The following is a 22,745-nucleotide window of genomic DNA, read 5'->3' on the forward strand; positions in this document are numbered from 1 at the left end:
TTATGAAAACAGTAGCGTCGGTGTAAAACAATGACAAACAATAAAATCCATTGTAGGAAATTGAAGATAAAATATAAAAACATTTCAGAAGGTAAGATTGTTTGGCTATGACTGGACATCTCTTATTTCTGTCTCACACTGGCTAACATACAACGTAATCAGTGAACATTTCTACATTAGTAAAATCTTGCTGTAGCATCACCCCAAAATTCCCAGTATGTGATGTTTTCTTTTGTATTGTTTTCTTTTGTTGTTGTTATTGTTTTTTATGTTCAATATGTTTGGCCAGAGAATTTGGCTGTCTGTAAAACTGTACTGTTTGACGACTGGTCAAGAAAAGATAGTGCAGCTATTCGAGTTCTGAAAATCCTCTTCCAACATAAAGCACTGTGTATTAATTTAGCTTCTAAATTTATGGGATCGTGTTGGTACCAACAACCCATGTTTGACCGGGTGCTTCAAGTGGGAAGAAAAAGCTGGAAACTGAGGGTTTCTTTATAGTAAACCTGCCAGTGAGTAGATTTACAGAGCCAGTTACTATGGTGACAGACTCAGGGTTAGACTTACCTCTCTTTCTGGAATGGAAAACAGTGAGTTTACCTTAACTCAGGATTAACATACACAACGTTTAAACATAACCCACTTTCTAGAACATGCCCCAGGTGCTCTTTACAAATGCACCTGTTGCACTTTCTGCAGGTGGTAGAAGGCCTCTTTTCTTAGGGACAACCACCAAGCTTGCGGGAGCACTGGCAAGCCGTATTTTTATCTTTGACTGTGAAAGCCATCAAGTACACATTAACAGCTGTTTTTTTTTTTTTTTTTGAGTAGAGCAAAGGCAGTAGGAATTAGCATATCAATACTCTGTCAGTGCTTTAATACTTGTCAGTCAAAATATCAGATTTGATACTTTTTGAATATTAAGATACCACTTTGCTGATACAAAATTTGCCATTTGGTTTCACTTCTAAGTGTTTTCAGTGTCACATGATAATGGTAGCCTATCAGATGTCATGATGATGCTAATACTATTAGTGATATTAAGTTTTGTTTTGATATTTTACTGGTTTAATGCAATTTATTGCACATTATGTTTTATTTTTTATATTAATTTTAAATAAAAAAATTATATTTTTCATTTAATAAATGTGAATAATCTTATATTAATCTGTAGTTTAATTGTTTTATTATTTAAAAAATGTATTTTATCTTTTTTTAGTTTAATTTATTATTCAGTATAATTTATTATTGTTTTAAAACTATTTCTTTCAAGTATTGCTGATCTTGAGTTAAATTTATATTTCATATTGCCCTTGATTTAAGAATATTAATGCCCAATTTAAGACTGGGATTTTCCTTTAATGGGGAAGAAGTATAGATATCAGAATCAGTTAAAAAGTACAATAAACCAATGGTATCATATTGACAGGAAAAATTTTGGCATCAACCATCTCTAAAAATCAGGTGGCCATATTTTGACTCAAACACCTCTTCAAAGACACACAGAACACATCCCTCAAAAAGTGAAACTATAACACAGCCAAAAAGATTACCAAAAAATTTTCAATTATCTTGTGTGGCTGGATAGCTCGGTTGGCATGCGGGAGACCAGAGTTTGATTCCCCCAGGGTATGAATAATAATACCTTCCAGTGAGGTCCTTAGTCAAGACCCTTAATGCTACTGCCTGACCACTGTAAGCTGCTTTGGATAAAAGTGTCTGCTAAAGTAATGTAATCTTGTCTTTAAAATCTGGTTTAACAGTGCAAATGTTGCAATTTGGCTAAAATGCTAAAATCAAAATCCTTTACAAATCACCTGATCTAAATTACGAACACAACATATACATAACATATGGTTCCCTAAATAAGATCATTTTGCTGTATCAAACCCAAACCCAAATATCATACCTGTAGTTTACAGGCCAGCGGACCATCCACATGCGGTGATAGGAGAGTGAAGTGACAGAGAAGCAGGTGACCAGTGTGAGGGTATAGAAGGTAGAGACAAACACCTTACACAGACCCTCATTCCACTCGTAGTTGGAGTGCTGGCGCCGCAGCGTTATGACGCAGTACATGGTGATGGGGATGGCCATGTTGAGTATGTGTGTGCCTGCCAGGGTGCAGATGAGGAACTCCAGTGGCTTCCACTTTTTCTGTTTGGCACTGACACTAAGGATGCTCCAAGTGTTGGCCAGGATGGACACTCCTGAGCAGACCAGCCAAGCCAGCGTATTGGCATTGATGACGTCATCCTTCATGGTGGTTACCTCATCCACCATATTGTAGTGGGGCAGTGCAGAGCCTGGCAGACTGCAAGGAACTGTTGGCAAGAGCAGGTACACGCAAGGAAAAGGAGGTGGTGGTAATGGACAGGAGGGGACGCAAGGCGTTGAGCAAGGCAGGCATCCTATCTGGGTGGCCGTGTTCTCTCCATAGGGTTGTGGTGCAACAGTGGGATGTTCGAAGGGAAAGAAAGCAGGGCTGAATCAGTTCCCTTATGGAGTGAAGCTGCAGAGGAAGAAATAGAAAAAACGGAAGCACTGAGGTCAGAGTCAGAGGAGTAACAATATAATAAAAATGTCAATTGTCAATTCAAATATAATCCCTAACCATACATAATCCCTCATTAGTAAAATGAGGTTGAGTAAATGAAAATAGTTTCTGTGTTACGCTTTATGCACTAAGTCATTTATTCTGTCTAGAAGGACCTATTTAAGGAATGCTGCACAACCTACAGTCACAGAGCAGAATAAAAAAGAGGGGGTTAAAAAATCAACACAAAAATGGAAGTATATATATACTATCAAGGATATGAAGATAAGAAATTATAAAAAAGCAATCTAAAATATCAAATTACAGAAATAAACACCAGTAATGATACAGAATATGTCAAATAGTTGAGTGGATGTTTGCAATACTTTTTCCTTGAAGCCCCTAAACTGATGTCAACATGTAAACTGCCCATGAAACAGTAATGTTGAAAACACATCAGAGCGGTATTACAACCTTTTCAAAAACAACCACTTTTATTTCCTTTCTATGAAACACAGCTCACATACTCCCAAATAGAGATGAGATGTCAGGTATGCTTGTAAGACTGTTACAAGCATGCTGCTGTTACAGACTTCAGTTTTTAATTGTTACAGTGGTAATACAGGCTGGTTTGGCAAGGATTAGACAAAGCTGAATGGGCGAATATAACCCTTAAAACTGAGTTTAACCAGTCTGGGTTCAGTAATGTGTCAATCAAAAATGTTGATTATATGTTGTTCTAGAAAATAATTCTTTGAAATTTAATAAGCATGAAGGTGAGAAAACCCATTTTCATGGCTGAAATATTCCATACACTTGAAACTGGGAATAAAAAGAACCTTCATTATGATTCCTTTTATAAGTACAAATGTGTCACTGTTGATGAAACAGGACTTAATTTCCTCCAGAAAAAGGTTCTGTGATACATAAGCACACATCCACAGTACCTATTGAACATTTTATTTGTATTGGAAGTTGTTGGAGCTACCTTTCTGAGATTTTTACCTCCAACTCTGCACTCAAATTTGTGAACAAAGTCATATAAAGACCATCTTTTAACTGCATGTTGTGTGATTCAATAGCCACTTGTGGGACTTATTGTTGATAGTGTTAAATGTGTCTGCCAGGTGTAGTCTTGTAACAACTGACTGTCATAATGATCACATTTTAGTGGACAATTACTTTCACACAAACTGCAACTATGTTTATTTGCCTTTCTCCGTTCATTATGCCGTCACAGTGCAAGCCTACAAAAAATACAATTCTCAGAAAAACGTCATAGACTACAAGCTATTTATTGAAAATAAATAAGTAAATTAAAAAAAACTACAGTCAGGTTCATGTTTTTCTTTGTGTTGCTGATGTTTTTTTCTTACAGCTTGTCATTTTATAGGTGCTTCTGATAACTGTCTGGTTTTGTTTTCTTGCAGATGTTGCAGGTGTTTTTTTTTGTTTCCTTACAGGTGTAGCAGCTGAGTTTTTTTTTGTTGTTGTTGTTTTTTTGTCTGCTAAGATTGAACAGCTGATGCTGTTCCTTTATGTCTGGTGTATCCTTCTCTCTTTTTTCTTCTCTTCACTCTCTTTTTCTCTTTCGTTTACTTTCTTTGATTACTTTCAAGGTTTTAAAAATTAAGTAGAACAACTAAACTATTAAATACATTTCAATGATCAGGAATTTTGAAACTCAACAGTGCATAAATGCAATCAGTCAGTATTAATGAATAGCAGTGATATTTTGTCTTGCTTAGCAGATCACTTTCAAATGCAATAAAAAACTAAAGCAATCGTGTTATGAGCATCAATCAAAAGAACATAAAAAATACTATGCGACAGATTAAGGATAATTTCCAACATCTTACAACATAAATGGGGCAATCATCATGAGAGAATAAGTTTGGTTCCCCCACTGTGTAGTGAAAAAAGCTTGGCACAGAAGACTGTGTTGTCACATCTATTTCCCATCTTTTGGTTTGTCCAAACAGTTATTTTCTGTAAGCAGGATCCCTATAAATACAAAGAGAATAATCTTTTTTTTTGTTTTTCCGGCACTACCAAAGCTACTTATATAATGTACAGAGCAGCACATATTTTCCTTCATTATATAAAACAGCTGCAGATCAATAACCATACTGAATCAGTGGGAGACAGAGGGACAATGGGAGACAGCGACAGAGCAGCATTTCCAGTGAAATTGGTGGTTGGCTATTCCCAAAAAAGCTGGTACAGCTTTACAGAAAATTCTGTGTTCAGTTTCATCACAGCCCACAATCTTGAATTTATGTCATTATGGAATAATTTCCATTTAACATTAAATGCTTATATCAAGTTTGCTGGGTTTTTTTTTTTTGTTGTTGTCGTTGTTTGTTTTAGATGTCTTTACAAGTAAACCTTGAAGAAAATGGCAGTCTAGAAAAAAACATAAAAACTATTAGCATTTTAATCTTGTTCATATTGACTTGTTTAAAAAAATGGAAAACGTCAATGCTGCATTTTGTAAAATTGTTCATAAATCAAATTGTTTTCGAAGAAAGTATAAATAGGTTTTGCATTGTTATTAATTTATTTTCTTTTGTATAATTATCGAACAGACACTTGGTATCAGCTGATACTTAGTTTAAACTGTCTCCGACTGGTATCAGGAAAATATCACATATTGATTCTCCGCATAAGGTTTACCCTGAATGCAGAAACAAGCTACAACCAGCTTTTTTTTTCATAGAGCTCTTTTTTTCAGCTACTTCTTGCACTTCCAGTTAAAAAAAAATATGAAAGACCAGATTATATCATACACCTTCCAACAGTCATAGTGCAACTTCTTTGAAATGCCCGCAGGAAGCCCTCCACATTGCACTGTCTGCTCTTTTCTGTCAGACAGAAGTACTAAGAGGACACATACCCTTAAGCAACTATTTCTATTGCTCAAGCTACTGTACACGACATGCATCTGATTTTTGTCTTACAGGTTTTGCAGTTTAAATCTAAACAAAATAAAAAACTGATTAAAAAGGAAATGAATAATTTCACATATTGGGCCATCCTATGACCAAGTAGTCATGGTGCATTGCATGAACAAAAATGTTCTCAGCATGTGAGTCCAGGGGCAGTGTAACTCTTGTGTCTGTCTCTACTAGAACTACAATATTTTACCATGAAGAGGATCAAGGAAAACACAGTGTTCACACTCTTACACACTTACACACAAATATTAAACTAGTCTGGGATATAAAAAGAATGACTCATAGCTTCATAGATCCAGGAATCCCCAGGCTTCTGAACAGAAACCACAGCTGAATCAAACAATAAACATTGCTGCAGTGTGGCACCTTGACCCAAATCATCCCACTCTTCCCAGTCCAACAGTTCCCATGAGGTGAAAAACAGGGAAATACAGTAAAGCTGTTATGATTTGAAAATCAACAAAGACAAATGAAGCAAGGGCACAAAAGTCAGAGCAATACAATGAACACACGGATACCTTAATGGAGGTTGTGGTGAAGACCATTTCAGACAAAAGATAACAACAAATCTGTCTCACAGCCCGTTGTTTGATTTATCAAATGTGATTATATAATTAAGGACATTTAAACATTTTAATCTCACATGGCTTCTGCTGATATTGCTGCACTTGATTTTTCTCTGTTGATTACCTCAACCTTCCTCTCCACCTTCCGTTTAACTGTGTCACCCTGACCCTTTCTCTTAAATATGCATACTGTGTAACTGCTGCCCAGGACACCAGAGTTGGTGAAATGACTTTACTTATCCCTGTTCTCCAGCTGCAGTGTCAAGGGGATGTAACCCTATAATGCCATATCATATTTGATACATACAGTTTCTGAGACACACACACACACACACACACACACACACTGGGACCTCAGCATTATTCAAGCAGTGTGGGGTCATCTTGACAGAGCACAGAACAAAAGGCAGCCAAAATTTTAAAAAATGTTCTTCAAGAAGCCTGGCGAACTATTCCTGTAGACATCTTATTAAATGACAAGAAAACTTGCCTAAAAGGTATCAAGTTGTCTTGAAGAATAAAGGTGTTCAAACTACTAGAGCTGCATTTCCTTGTAATGTATAAAGAAATAAGGGATGGCTCAAGATGTTATACCGTACTGTGTGTTAGATTCAGGAACCATTTACAAAATAGGAATGACATTCGAGCTCTGATGTTGACATGTCAGAGAGAAAATAAAAACCGTCCCATTTCTTCAACCCAAAATTACCTGCTTCATCAAGTTTGAGACACCTCATCAAAGAGTTCATGAATGACGGACAATTGAAATTATTAAGTAAAAGAAATTAATTATACTGAATCTTGTACATTCAAACAATTATTTGTCATGGTTTTAGATGTGTGCATTAAGGTTAGCTACAGTCTTTATACAAATGACTTAATTTTTTATGAATTTGCAAAAATATGATTTTAGGTTCTTGTGCCATTCTTACATTTACAGAGTTATCTGGTAATAATACAAAGCACTTCAATCACAGTAAAGGAACAGATCACCTAGCTTGTTTGTTCCAGATTATTTTTATCTTTTTAAGAAAAAACTTTAGGAAAGGCCATATCAAATGGCTGCAGCGGTATTGTGGTCCTTAAAGTAGTGGTACAACAGCAACAGCAGTGGTAGTAGTTGTAGCATTGGTTCTATTTAAACGCTTGACTGACGGGCCTCCTAACTACAGCAGCGCTAACAGCTCGATCACACACAATCCCATGGGCCTCCAAGCCAAATCTGTCCTCTACACAAGGGAAATCAGTCCTGGCAATTTCACATACACACACTGTAGACTTTCTCTCTTTAATACCAAGATCCTGAATGTTAAATGAGTGGCACAGATTCACTGTGGCTCTGATACAAGGAGGCTTGTGAAGCAAAAATGGGTTATATTTTTAAACAATAACTCATTTTACACTTTTGTTGACCTTCATAAATTCACATTTCCTCACAAAGCAAATGTGAGGAATACTTAGGTATTGTTAATGCTGCAGCTAAATTTACCTAGCACACAGTTTCAGGGCACTACCCCATTATACACCATATTCTTGTTGGAGAAAACCTTTAGCAACCTCATGAAAATAATAATAAATAAATAAAAAAAAGATGACAGTTACAGGCTGTTACAAATATAACATCTAACATCTTAGCTTTGGTCAGAGGTATACAAGCTCAAGATGTCATTAGACATTTGATTGTTTGGGAAAGAGGTAACAACAAAGCATTGAATATTAATCAGTTTTTACAATTAAAACTGGGGGAGGAAATTTAGAGAAAGAGCATGCAGTGTATGTTTATGAAGGCCTAAATCTAACCACAATTACAAACAAAACCAACTCGATTTTAAAGTGCTTTAGGTCCTTGGAAACCAGACATGTAAAAAACTTTTTTTTAATAAGGAGTTGGTGTTTCATACAGAAAACCCTTTATCAGAAGAGCTAATCAATCCCTTGACACATTTAGGTGCAACAAGCTGTGATGGCAAAAGAGCAGTCTTCTAGGTGCTTTGGTTTTTTTCTTTTGTTTTATTAAGATTTGACATCACAGCAAAACTATGCAGACGAACCTTTGCTAAATATATTTAGCAATGAAATAAAGAAATGCATCAGCCAAATAACCTGAAATATCAAGCATTATTTAAGCTCAATTTTTCTCCCTTTTGCAGGCACCTTATAGCTAACTTAAATAAAAAAACTATCCACAATATGATCAATTCTACATCTTTTTAAGGAAAATGTTGAACATACTGAATAGCTACAGAAATGGCCAAGAAATAGCACTTTTTATTGTCAACATGCATGTTGTACATGTTTAAAGAGTGGTGCAACATTAATTAATCAAATTTTAGGTAAATATATAAAATATACAATTACAAAAAATGTTCCTGATTCATGTAAAGCTCCACAGAAATGAAGAAAGACTAAATAAAAGCTCAGATTCACTCAGAACATCAGTGTTTGACAAAAACAATTATATATATATATATATAACATATATATAACAATAAAAAACCATATATAACGAGGAAGTGTCTCTGAAAAACAAAAAACAAACTACCATCAGCACTGTGGAAGTCTTGTGGAAACAGCTGCATAGATAACTGGGATTTTTGTTTGTTTGAATACATGATTGAGTTAAGCTATCATTTTCTGCATGTTTCACATTTTGGATGCTGATGAAAGGGATCAAACACTTCACCTCAAATTAGTCTGCTGAGACATAGAAAGGTGAATGAAGGCAGATTTATCTGCTAAAACAGGTTAAAATTATATGTGAACAAGATCAAACCAGTAAAAAAACATCTGTTGTGAGGGTCATGATGATATGTATAGTATCAGCACAGTCATTGTCAGGATAATGTGGCACACAGTGAAAGCTGACATAAATGTGCATTGCAAACCCACATCTCTTAGCTTCAATCTAGTAGGCCTTGGAGTTTACCACTTTTATAAGCTTCCCACTGACATGTGTGATGCATGGGGCCTTGTTGCCCAAGCAGCCACTCACCTCTGGAGCTGTCAAAGAGAAATACACCAGACTCTGGGAGGCACTGCTTTCCCCACAGAACAGTTTCAGTATTTGAGATTACATCCCTGATGCTTACACAGGACAGATAATTTCCTTTGATAGTATTTAGCAGGAATGTCTTTGTAAAACATCCTTATGTTCTATTTTTTATAGCTTTTGTAAAGAGATATTCTAAGCAGAAATTCAACTCTTTATCCTACTTAAAATCAGTTCTATCTAAACCCCTATTGGACATATGTTTGAAAAGTTGTGTGCTTTGCAGGTTCAGTCATGTGAAAAACAACACCCTTTTTCAATTCGGGTTCACGTAGTAAAAATAATAATAATCTGGTTATTGCCTAGTAAAGTACAGCATTTGATATAGATCTCTATGTGCCTATTTATTTAACAAAACCTAGCCAGGGACTGAAATTAATTTTGAAAATATGGATCAGACGATATGCTTATCTGACTAAATCTATCTTATTACATTTTGTTGCCTTCAACTTGTTTTAACTACTTTTGGTTTATTTATCTATTGTTATTTACATTTGTGTTTATTCTGCTGTAAAATAAGCATTTCAAATAAGTAGCTGGGCAAACAAAACAAAGACATATGCTTTGGTGTTTTCTAAAACATAGGGCCAGAGATTATATTTTCTTAAAAAAAAAAAAAAAAAAACACACACAAATATTTATCATCATTTGGCTACCATTTATGGGTTACTTTCTCAGTTAACACTGCTTTGATGTCTGATGTCAGTATGAGTGAAGAAACAAGACAGAAATGACACGTGCATATTTCAATGAAGAAAAATAATAATTATCGTATGGTATATTTTTTCATTTAATAATTTTGCACATTGCATTTGTGCACATTTCTAGATTAAGACTGGATGCCATGTTTTTGTCAATAAAAGCCCAAGTGTAACATTATAGGTTTTCTTTCTTTCATTATTATTATTATTATTATTATTATTATTATTATTATTAATAATAATAATAATAATAATAAAAAATTGAGACAACTTAACCCAAGTGCTAGTTTAATAACCAAGATTTGGGGTTTTCTTTTTAATACACTTTTGGGTAGCTTTAACAGTACAGCTTTGTCATTTTAACCCATCTAACCCTAACCCAATATGCAGGGTCAAACCCATAAACCAACCCTGCTGGGACTGAAACGATGGCCAGTTCAGTCCATATTTGTCCCACCAACTGAGTAGCACAACAACCTGACTGGGTTATTTTTAACCAGTATATTTTGAGTGAAAATCTGTTAATTTTCTATAAATATTCAGTAATCATTTACAAAATTTCATCGAAATTTGAATGAATACAACAAAAAATTTCCCATGAGTTTAAATGGATGTAAAGTATTTTCCTTAAGATATTTTGTGAATTTTAGGAAAAAGTTTTCAGTGAGCTGAAAGTATTTTGTGCAAAGACTATAAATATTAAGAAATGTTTCTTATGAAGTTTTTAGCTCATGCTGTTACTAAATCCAACACATTTTTACTATTCCGTTTATTAACATCTTAATTTTTAAAGTACAAATTACATTCAAATAAAATATATCTGATAATTACATTGTTCAACATGGTAAGGAACTAGCTGAACAAATATGAAAGCAAACCAGGAGACTTTATAAGGATAAAATATGATTGCAATGGCTTCAAACAAAGAGTAATATCACCAGTAATGCAAGGTGCTGCAAACAGTCATCACAATTAAAAATGCATACAACTTTGAACTGAAAAATAAGTATTCATGCTTCTGACTTGGCACAACACTTATCCTGACTTAAATGGTGTTTCAGTGACAGCTTACAAATGTCACAAAAAGATAAAATAAACCCTCAAAAATAAAAGATTCATTAATACCAATTCTTTTGGTCATGGTTTTTAATTTAATACAGCATGTTATTTTGTTGAGTGTATATACTGATGTTTTTCATCTGACCTTTATTTGATTTATGTACAAGCAACAAGAATTAATCACTCAACAAACCTAAAGTAGCAGATCATTCATTTTGACTTATAGTTTTTATTTCTTTTAAATTATGAATGTATTCAAGTAGTTACTAATGTAAAGGGTCCAGTAAGATCACTTTAAAGGTATGTAAGAAATCTATAAAATAAAAGCACAGAAAAATACTATTTTCATGAGTGCATAGTGACATTTAGTCCGCTTAATAAAACCCCACAAACTTCATACTTCTTTTTAAGTTTTGGACAGCACTTGGACTGAAAAAAAACAAACGTATTTCAGACTTTCAAATGTCAAAAATCAAACAGATAAAAATGGAAAGCAGAGACAGAATCAGGAGCAGAACAAATGAACAGCAGGCAGTTTAATAAAGAGCACTTTTGACATCACTCAGACTGCAGACAGCAGGAATCTTTGACCACCAGCTGCTGTAAAGTTAAATTGCTTTGCTTGGAAATGTTAATATTCAGCTTTTCAAGTTTCAAGATGACCAGAGGCTCTTTCTTTTGGAAATGTAATGTTGGCTAAAAACTTTTCTGTTAAAAATGGCTTGTCTTAGTAGTTAAACTGACATTTTTTTTTACCCAATTCATTCATGTAAAATTTCAGGGTAAAAATCCACCACACTTCTTCCTCTCTGTCAACATGGAAACTCAGAAAACAGATTACTTGCAGGTTGTCTGGGCTTATTTTGTTGTAATGCTGGCACAATGTGCTGTTTAAAGTAGTGACAAACCTGGAAAACCAGGCAAAATATGTTCATAACCATAACAGTCCAATGACTTAAATAATGATTAGCATGAAATATAATATTAAACTCATCATATCATACTTTTGCATTTTGTTTTAAAGTTTAAGCAGTTAATGTTCAAGGTGCACTTAGTCATTTATAAGAAGAGATATCCTTCGGCACATATGGGAATTAAGTTGACCTTCAAATGCTAAAACACTATCAATCTTACTAATCTACATTGAGAACTCATTATCTAGTTATCAATGAGTGGCCCAGACAGATTCCTTTCATGTGACAAATCATCAGCAGGACCAACGTCATTCTATTAGTTTACTAAGTAAAAAAGAGGAAAACCAGGAAAACTGGGGCTGTCAGCTCTGCTGCATCTTTGAATTCAATAGAGGGTTTTACTGTAGTTACATCATTACAAACATGGTCACATGAGCAAAAAGAAAAACATACATTTTTCATGCATACTGGGAGAATGTCTTTTCCTGTTTTACTGAGTGAGTCATTAACAGAAATACTTACTCATTACAACCTTATTTTAAAGTATCTGAGTCCACGTATAATAACTAAAACTATGTACATAAATCCCCAAATTAAAAGCCCTGTTTTTCTCCCCTTTTTGGTTTTAGAAAGACAGGGTCCTAGATATTTATGCAGTAGCAGTAGGAGAGACGTTTCTCATCATTGTATTTGTAGTTGTATTTCACATTTCTGTGAAATACAACTGATCACTTACAGGAATCCTCACATGCATTGGCCATGCTCTCCATAGAAAAGGAACTAGTCAGGAACATACCTGACTTCAGTCAGAGGGTTACTGTTTGCTGCTTTGAAAGATAAGACTAGCAAAGTTTGAGTGCAAGTGATGCAGATTAGTAAATCTGGTCCTTCACTTACAATCAGACACAGATTAGTTGGTGGGAAGACATGATGCACTGACCACACCACCTATGGAAATTCATACATAAGTCTCGTTTCTATCAACTGATGAGGGTCAGGACAGGACAGGACAGTTAGGGTGCGGATCTGGTTTTTAAACTGTAATCTCGTTGCATTTCCACAGCCAACCGTTCCAGAGGCAGACTATCAGTCAGATAGCAATAGATGCCTCAGCGGCGTAATAGCATGATACCATCACATCGAAGCACCTTCCTTATATTATAACCAAACCATGACTCAGAAACAAAGGAGAAGAATGGTGGTCTTCCTACAGTTTGTGCTCTTTCTTCTTAGCGGTGCTTCATAATGCCATTTTAAAAGTAGACTTAGTCAACAAAAAGAAAATATGTTGCTCTAAACATGGAGACATTCCTGCTTTGTTTTTATGCCAGGTCATACATGAAGTTATTTTTTTCAATCAATCAATGGATTACAGTGTCAAACTACACCCTTTTGGGTCAGGTCGGTTAGATTGGTACCCCAACGGAAGGGTCCCAACAACATAGGACGGGTCGGATTGAATATTAGGGTACCCTTCCCAGCTTTTGTGTGTGGAAACACAAAAAAGATGCGTCCCGACCAGCACCCGTCAGTGGAAACGGGACTTTAGTTCTGCTTTTGAAACAGTGAATACATTTTCTGATGATTTGTTGAGAAGTAACAACTTGGAAGATGTAAAGATTGACTTATCTTTTTGCTACTGGATTCTCTTAATTCTATATAGTTTGTTGTGGAATGTGTGCACTTTAATTTGCACTTGGGGATAATTAAGCTTCTGATCAGACAATCTGTACAAATAAACCAGCAATACTTTTTGTTGCAGCCTTAAGGTTTTGACTACATGTGTATAGAGTACTTCTTACCACTGAATTTATGTACACTATTGTTTTGCACTTAATGTACAAATTTTAACAGCCAAAAAATACTAGTATAAAAAAATTCTTGTTTTTAAATTACATGCAGTTCCAGTGTTATTTGTGGTAAAGAATTTTTCTCTCCATGTTTGAGGGTAAACTAGGTAAACAGATGGCATTTATGCTAATAACCAGAATGAATTAATCATTCGGTGATGAGACTGAACAACTGTGTCCATTAACACTCCATACGCTGCCCATGACTTAAAAGAGTTAAAGGGAAAATCTTAGTTCAAGTTGATGAAGTAACCTATGCCATCATAATACATGAAACAAATATTTGCGTTTCCTACTGCAATCCATAAGACGACAGCTCATTTACATGACAGCCAGAGGGCTTATTGTGTCACCTATGACTGGAATGCCCTTATCATGCCTTTATGAGATAATCTATTGGTAAACCACATTAGGCACTCTGCTTCACTGCACTGGAAGCAGACCGAATCTCTTATTGTGTATGTTGCATAGTAAATGCATCATTCTTTCAGAAAACATTCATCTCAAAGAGACAAAATTATGACTGCAAACATACACGATTCCTTTATGACTAGAGGTTTTAAATTTTTAATTAAACTTCTCTTTGTGAAATATTGATTCCACACAGCTACACTGCACAACCAACGCTATACTGTTCTGCAAGCTCTCTTTCGTGATTAGAGATAAGCTGTGTCCAATGTCATCCCCTGGTTCACTAATTCACTATCCCCTAAATATTACTGTCCAACATTGTGCAATTATGAATTAATCCTATTAAGAGGAAGTCCTGCACTACAGTTGAGCAATTTGCTTTAAGGCATTGTGGACATATAGTTCATATAATCTGGAGTTATGCAATGAAATGGATAAATATACAAAAAATAAATAAATAAAAATAAATAAATATATATATATATTAAAACTGAGTAAAAAACAAGTTTTCCTCTTTTGAGGCTATATACTATACCTTCAGAGATAAACAAGGTAGACGAAAGGAGTTGAGGCTCTGTCCGAACATTAGAAGTTTTGTCATCAATTTACAGTCAGCTTTTTCGTTTTTGAAGCAATCTGATCTCATTGATTTCATATAATTTGTATTCAAACATAACAATGTGCATTTAACTAAATGCTGAACTTTGCACCATGATCCTTTGTGAGATACAGCTTTAGAAATGTTCTGTCAGTCTTATGGTAACATGACTAAAAATAATTTTTCACTTCCTGACTGTTTAAACAAAAACGTTACCCTAGTTGAGCTAGAAAAAGACTGTGATTTGAGCTAAAATACATTATTCCAACAAGACTGTCACTGTCATGTACAGTTTTACAGATTGTGATGGTTACATGTATACACAAAACACTGAAATAAAACTTTGTAATGCCCTAGCTGGCTTTATGCTGTAGCGTCATTTGGTAAGGGACTGGAAAGTGATCATGATAAGGGCTAAAATACATTCTTTTTACAACCTGGCTCTTACCATAAGAGACTGTTTTAATCCTTTATACACAGTTGCTCTAACAACCACTAAAGTTTGCATATTCTTTAAACATAATTATTCTCCAATGTGCCTGCATGCACAAACGTTAGATGGGCACATTTGACACAGGAAGCTAGGCTCCTATAGGAGAATTGGGCAAAGCAAGACAATGTTATTTAAAGAAACTTAACTCCATCAGTCGGTCAATTCAGTTAAACTAACCAGTAAAATTGTAGAAAACCACATGAAATATAGCACTTCCATTTCAACCTGTCATTTTTTAAACAAGAAAAGAAGACAGTTATACAGATCATGCAAAATGATCAAGATTATCTCAAATAATTGGAATTATACTATTATATACTGGGTACTGTGACAGACCAACTGGAATGTTGATCAAATGTGTCTGAAAAACTGGTCTAGAAGAGCCATTTATTTGAGCAAGATGGGACTATGAATTTAGATGAGAGGTGACAAGACTGCATATTGCATAATGATCTTCTCATAGAGAGGAACTCTCCTTAGGTGCTGTCATTGTAAAGTATACACTTACAGCAGATGACAACAGACAGCAAAAGCGCAAGTGAGCACACTCAATGTCTCAAACAACAACAATAACATGTTGTGAGCACATGCCCCTTCCGTTTAATCACAGCATTTCACTAATGCACAGCAGGAAGGCAGAGTAAGTTGGCAGCCCACTTCCTAACCAGTTTCAAGCCCCGGTGTCAGCCCTTCTCTGCAGAAGTCTCTAAATCAAGTGATATTTTACTAGCTCCATTTATCACTAAACCTCATGACAAGACAAGTAGTCTAAAGCTTTTCCAGTATTATCACTACTTTAATTTCTTTCTGAAGTAATGTTGCTAGGGAGAAAATAATTCAATCTTAATTCAAGATTTGAATCTATTTTTAAAATGTCAGTAATGACCATGTTTTAAAAAAGGATAATGCCAGAATTTCTAAACAGGTGAAAAAGCCCAAACCCTAACTGCATGAATTTAAGTATATATGATCAGTATAAGTACTAATTCTAAATCTCTGATTTACACAGTACAATTGAAACACTATTGACTACTCATGTACCACTGCTGAGTGACCAGTTTGATTCATGACTGGGTAGAACTTTTCTTAGTAATTCCTCAGATCTTTTTTTTCCCACATTTCCTGTCCTTGTGAAAGATGCAGTTTAACAGTGTGACACAAGACACACAAAATCAGCTTAAGCTAGGTACTCAAATTAAGATTATCAGGCTGTTTTTGTCCTGATTTTTCCCCTTCCCGATCAGGGACAACAAACGCCAGATTATCTTAAGTTTTATAAGATTTTCCTATAACATTATCATTTGTGTTTAGACCGGATTCGTCCCGACAATCGGCTCTGAAACGGGTCGTGGTCGACAACGGGAAGTACCGAACATAGGGCTGGGTATCGTCACTAATTTCCTGATTCAATTCAATTCAATTCCCAACAGCCTATTTCAATTCAATTTCGATTAAATCCGATTGGATATCGATTCATTTACAGCTACCTATTTTTCTTGAATATTAAAGACATTCTCAGATAACTTTTTTAAACACTGAGTGCATTTACTTGACAATCAAAATCAGATATCTGGAAGTTCTCAGATTACTGTTATAATCTGATCTAACACATCTACATTAATTTCTGAAGTACAATAACAATACAGTGTTTCCCAAAGATTCAGAGCAAGAAATGCTGTGATGGAAAAATAAAATAAAATAAAATAAAATAAAAAGTCCACAGGATAGAAAAAAGTTAAAAATTTTAAATGTCCTAAATAAAACCGTTTCATTCAGTGAAGTCGCTGTAAATATTTTAAAAGTTCAGATCTCAGATAACAAATTGATTTTAATAAAACCTACAAAGAATATTTGATCCATTTAAAGCTGTAATATGACTCAGAAATTCCTTCAATGATGTAGATTCAGCTTGTTCAGATGTGTGCGTTGCCATGACGACCATGACACTATGGACACCGGAGCAGGAGAAATACTCCATCTGCTCCTCACTGGAGCAAGATACTTCCATCTTTACCTGCCTGAGAGAATTTAGAATAAACATATTTTTGTCCCATTTTCAGCTGGTTGACGTGTTTTCCAACACGTGCACTCTGTCCTCTGACACGCATGTGCACGCATGTGTCTGTGTGTGTGCTCACTGTCGTGGACACAGACAGCAGGCACAGCTATGACATGCCATCCTTTCAATCAGATAAATAGCATCAGACTGTTTACTGTTTGATAAAATGACAAAGTGTAAACCTGTTCTAGAAGACGTTTTTACTTTATTTAATTTAAACTATAAGTGTGGTGACATCGCTTCCTGTTGTTGAATGTGAAGGCGCTTGTTAGCATTAGCTGCTAATATGAGTTCTGCAGTCTTAGCATTAGTTGATAATGTGGGTGGTAATATGCTGCAAAACACTTTATAGATAGATGTAATGTGATTAAATTGTTAGACCACACCACACACAGTATGATCAAAACTGTTAAATGCTTTCATGTGCGAGGTCTCTAACAGATAAAAAAAAAATCTTCAGATATAAAAAATCCTTATGTATGTACCAGACTTTATCTAATATAGTTTAACTGAGACCATTATGGTTTTCTATCCACAATGGACAGTGAAAACTTAAAAGACATGCTTTATGCACATCAAAACACAATTAACATTCAGATCATCTTACTTAATTGAAGCCCTTTTCAAACATGAAATATATAACAATCAGCAATCTGTTAAAACAATAGGCCAGGGGTGGCCAACGTCAGTCCTCCCTGCTCCAGCACACCTGACTCAAATTAAATAGATCCAACAGCCTATAAGGATGTACACAATGACTCATTAGTTTAATTCAGGTGTGTTGGAGCAGGGAAACATGGAAAACCTGCAGGATTGTGGTTCTCGAGGACCGACATTGGCCACCCCTGCAATAGGCAAACAGTTCTTCAGACATGGGTGCCACTCACGTCTCTGTGGGTGCATTCATACCAGCCTTTTTAATTTGAATCATAGTCAGATTGCTCGGAAAGTGCATGTCATTGTGCAAACAAATTCTGATTCGAATCAAAGAAGTGGACTTTACCTACAAATGCAGGTCTTGGTCTGTTTCAAGCGGACCAAATACAAGGACTACAAAACAAAGTGCATTGTGGGTTCAGCACACGACATCCTCGGCAAACACAACTAAAACATAAGCATCTGTGGGCCAATAGGCAACGCTGGATGAGAGAAATGGTTAACGGGCAGATGTGGAAGAGTTTAGAAAAAGTTCTGATAGAATTATGATCAACCCAAGACTGCTAGGATCTGATGCAGCTCCATATTTAGCAGTTGCATTATCACAGTCTGGAAAAATATTGCATCCCCCAACTGATTCAGATATTGCATCAGTTGGGGGATGTACAGTAAGGACTATCCTGGTGTGAATGCACCCTATATAGATAAGACCAGAAACATACATAAGGTACGTGCATTGAGATAAAATTAAGTTTTCTAGATTTGTCATACTACCATAACAATTCATTTTAGTATGATAAACATGCTGGGATTAACATACCCACAGCTGACTGGATCTGCTGAAACCACACCTTTCCAACATGTTTGCTTATTGAACAATTTGTGTCATAAAGAACTCTGATTGTCTTGTCAATTAGCAGGATTTTGCTGCACTACAACGTCAAGCATAGTTGTCATCACCTAGAGGAAAACAAGACCTTCAACTTCACCTGGGGACTCTCACCAGTGTCATTTGTTCTGTGTGATAAAAGGAGCTACAGCACAACCCAAAACTCTGCAAGTCCTTACATAGTCAATGTATTTGCACAATAAAGTATCATATAGCCATAAAAATATCAGCCTAATAGATGTGATCATTTTTAACATAGTGGCAGTTGATGGGATGAGATGAAAATATTGCTTTTCCATGTTTACACTTGAAAACAGGTGTTAAAAGGCTCAATAGCTTCTTACTTGCAATGGTTTTATCACACATTGTAACAACAAGCGTGGTTAACTCTACATCAGAAACTATTGGTCCAGTTAAACATGGTTGCAAACAGAAGGATGGTTTTGTCTTGTTTACTTGTACATGATGTAGTGACTAAATAGTTAGAAGCTGTCATTATCAGAGGGGCTGAAAGCTTGACTAAGCCATTACATACTTGACATGATCTATTATTTTCCTCTGAAAAACCAGATTAAACAGTATGTGAAATTAAGACCTTCTAATAATGTGTGTGCCAATCTGTTAATATGACGGCGCTCAGGTCAGACTTGTGCTGGCTAACAGTGATATATAATTGTTACCAGTTGGAAAACTAGTATAATTTCTGCCACAAAATGTTCCATTAAAGAATCGGGGTCTGCATTCAGACATGACGCCTACATGTTCAGTTCCCTTCAGATAACGAAAAGCAATGGAAACAGACTCAAAAAAGGACTTCAAATATAGACTTAATCGTATCTCATTTTGTTGGGATTGTTTACTGGCTTTGATGCCAAGCTTCACAAAATTTTCTCAATTACTTTGTACTGTTATTAGAAACAGCACACTTCCAGCACTGATATATCATGTGATTTCCAAAATGCTCTTATCATACATTTTCTAGTGCTTCAAAGTAGCAACAGCTATCTATGAGCTGTGTTGGTGCACTCAGTAAACAGACGATGACTGATTACAAATCTACTTAAAAAGTAAAAGGTAAAAAACAATCATGAACCAGAATCCAACATTCTGTTTGTTGTTCTTGGCAAAACTTGTGCTTTTCTTAGCTGCATGACCAGCTTGTCACAGACAGAGTGGCTAAATTTTCCATCACAAAAGTAACCCTAGAGGCTTTCTTCCTGTTTATGTTAAGCTACCTCCAGTTATTACTCTAGCTGGATCACTGACCACAATGTAGCAGAAGAATTTTAGTCTGTCTTAGAAGCTGAGGTATACGTAAGATGTAGTTTTTAACTTGTGTAAGGGGAACGAACTGATCCAGAAATGATGATGATTTAGGATCATTTTAATAAACCACTGCCAAATGAGACAAATGCCATGTAGATGATGGCGGTCAATGTGCTTTTGATGAGTGAAAAATAGAGTAGTGTGAACACAGGCTAACACAGTCACAAAATGACAAGAGCCTAACGTGTGACAAACAAAATGTCACACATGCCCTGCAAAACACTGAGATCTGCGGTGAGGCTTTGTGGTGTAGCAGCAACTGTCACATGCAGGCCCCAGCACTTTCTCTGAGCAGTGAAAGGGATCACTGGCTTGCACAGCCACTTCCTGACCTGAGACTACATGTTATCCACCCTCTCCACTATACGTGCCGTTGCTTTTTGGGTAGGAACTGTATTAAATCTAATATGATGATGAACTGCCTGCTAATACTCTGTAATTATACTGTGAAAAGATGATGAAATGAAGCTGTTGTCACTGGTGCACAAGTAACACACAATATACTTAGTAATATAAAGCACAGCATTGCCTTCACTGAAGCTTTGGGATGATACGTCATCAAAAGCAAATGAAGAGTTCTGTATGAATATTTCTGAGATATACACTGTATGAAACATGCACATTCTCAGATTTATTTAATTACGTTGCATATATTGAAATAAGACACAACACAGACAAGTAAAGCACAACACAAACTGTTTACATCACATAAAATTAAGTTTGCATGTCTCACTTGTTTGGTAACTACTATGAATAGAGTAGGATGTTCTTTGTAATGATAATAAGTACACTAATGTATCTAGGTTATTTGTTTGTCGTACTAGGGAGTGCTCTGTCAATCACCACTAGTATTCAATGTGTAATTACGAGTCTTACAGAAGGCTACATATATCCTTATATACATATAAGGATACATGTATATGAGGCTACATATATCCTGACACACACACACACACACACATACATATTAGGGCTGGGCAATATATCGAGATTTTCAAATATATCAAAACTTTATCAGACGCAATATAGAAGGAGGAAATATCGTTTATATTGAGATAGCTTATTTTGAGTTAAAAGCATCTTTTCTTTTGGATTTTGCACAGCTGTATTTTTGTTATGGTCATTAAAAAGTATATTTCATTCATTTTGTTTTAGGAGCATTTAATTTAATATAAAGCTATTTTAATTTCAGTCAACTGCTTTAATGCACATGTGCTGCCAATCCTTAATAAAATTGTATTTAGCACTGAAGGCTGTAAATTAGAACTGTCTCTTTGGTTACTTGACCAAAAAAATATATATATATCGAGATATATATATTGTATATCATGATTCAGGTAAAAAAAAATCGAGATATAAGATTTGGTTCATATTGCCCAACCCTAATATGTGTGTGTATATATATATATATATATATATATATATATATATATATATATATATATATATATATATTCCTTTACAAAAGTCTACAAAAGAAATATGTCATTCATTTATTTTAATTGGGCTACTTCTCTTTAAGCTGTTCCCTTTTTTTCTCATTTGATTATAATGCAGTCCTCAATATAGGTCAAGTCTGCAACCTAGGTTCACTAGAATGCCACATTTTAATTGACATTTTTGTATTTATCTACTTTCCCCCTCATTAACTGAGCTGTTTGTGCTGCAGGACACCACCTGTTTGGATGAAGTCCTGTTAGGTTTACATCTTTAATAAATTAGCTGGATAAACGTCACAGATTATGACATTATTATAGGAGGCTGCGCGAGTCTTATCTTACCTTTCCACGGGATGTTTAGGCTCCTATTGGCTCAATTATCCGTGGAAAAAAAGACGTTCGTTTGGTCACGTCAGTTTAAGTCCATTAAAGTGGCTTTCCTCTATTTAAATCCGCAAACTGTGCTCCGAAGAGTGTCGACAGCATCAAGTTAAGGAAATGACCTGCGAAATGAAGGGTGAGCCCTCAAACGCCACACCGCCACAGCTGTAGCTACTCCTCTAGTATATTACTGCCCTCTTTTGTGTCAGTCTTGTGGGTAAAATTAGAAATTCTTGAGCAATTTGGTTTAGAGTAAACGTTTGTTTCCCTTTCTAGGAACCGGGCAGTCGCGCGACAGTACGACCGTTTAGCTAATTGAAAATAAAATACGAAATTCTTCTTCTATCCTCCGACGCAAGCGAGGCGGGCGATGGATGAGGCATGATTGCTGCGCGCTCTCGACAGATCAGGCGCGCTCTCGATTCAGACAATCGTGGCCGTGAGTGAACAGCGAAAAGGAACAATTCATCAGAAAAAAAGGTTGCCTTTTGGAAAGAGCTACAGCTGCTACAACATGTTTCATTCTTGCTCTGAATTAATAAGTAAATATATAAAAACAGACCTAATTTGTTATAATTGATTGATGTCTCTAAATCTACATTGTATTATGCCCATTCATGATTTTAAAAAGGAGTATTGCATTGAACCTCATCATAAAGTAGCCTATCGATCGCCTTGATGCGCGTAACTTCCTCGTGTTATTCATGCGCCTTTAAATGGGCCTTTTCATTGACATTATACGACTTGTTATGTAACACTCCATCCCTGGATGATTCAGTTAGAGCGATTTTCTTCCCACAGGGCTTAGATTGTACCCTGTGAAAAAAAAACAAAAAACGAATAGGCCCTTCATGTGAGGA

General features: G+C 35.5%; 1 protein-coding gene across 1 annotated transcript in view; it reads right to left on the bottom strand.

Annotated features, from left to right (window-relative positions):
* Positions 1-22,270, bottom strand: part of LOC121652115 (probable G-protein coupled receptor 153) — a 40,366-nt gene extending 18,096 nt beyond the window's left edge. The window contains exons 1-2 of the mRNA XM_042004698.1: positions 21,847-22,270; positions 1,910-2,512 (exon numbers count right to left, since the gene is read on the bottom strand). Coding sequence (XP_041860632.1) covers positions 1,910-2,283 — 374 coding nt within the window. The 5' untranslated portion in view covers positions 2,284-2,512; positions 21,847-22,270. The remainder of the gene's footprint in view (positions 1-1,909; positions 2,513-21,846) is intronic.
* Positions 22,271-22,745: the final 475 nt, after the last annotated feature.

The sequence above is a fragment of the Melanotaenia boesemani genome, chromosome 13 (genome assembly GCF_017639745.1).
Source record: "Melanotaenia boesemani isolate fMelBoe1 chromosome 13, fMelBoe1.pri, whole genome shotgun sequence".
NCBI classification, from domain to species: domain Eukaryota; kingdom Metazoa; phylum Chordata; class Actinopteri; order Atheriniformes; family Melanotaeniidae; genus Melanotaenia; species Melanotaenia boesemani.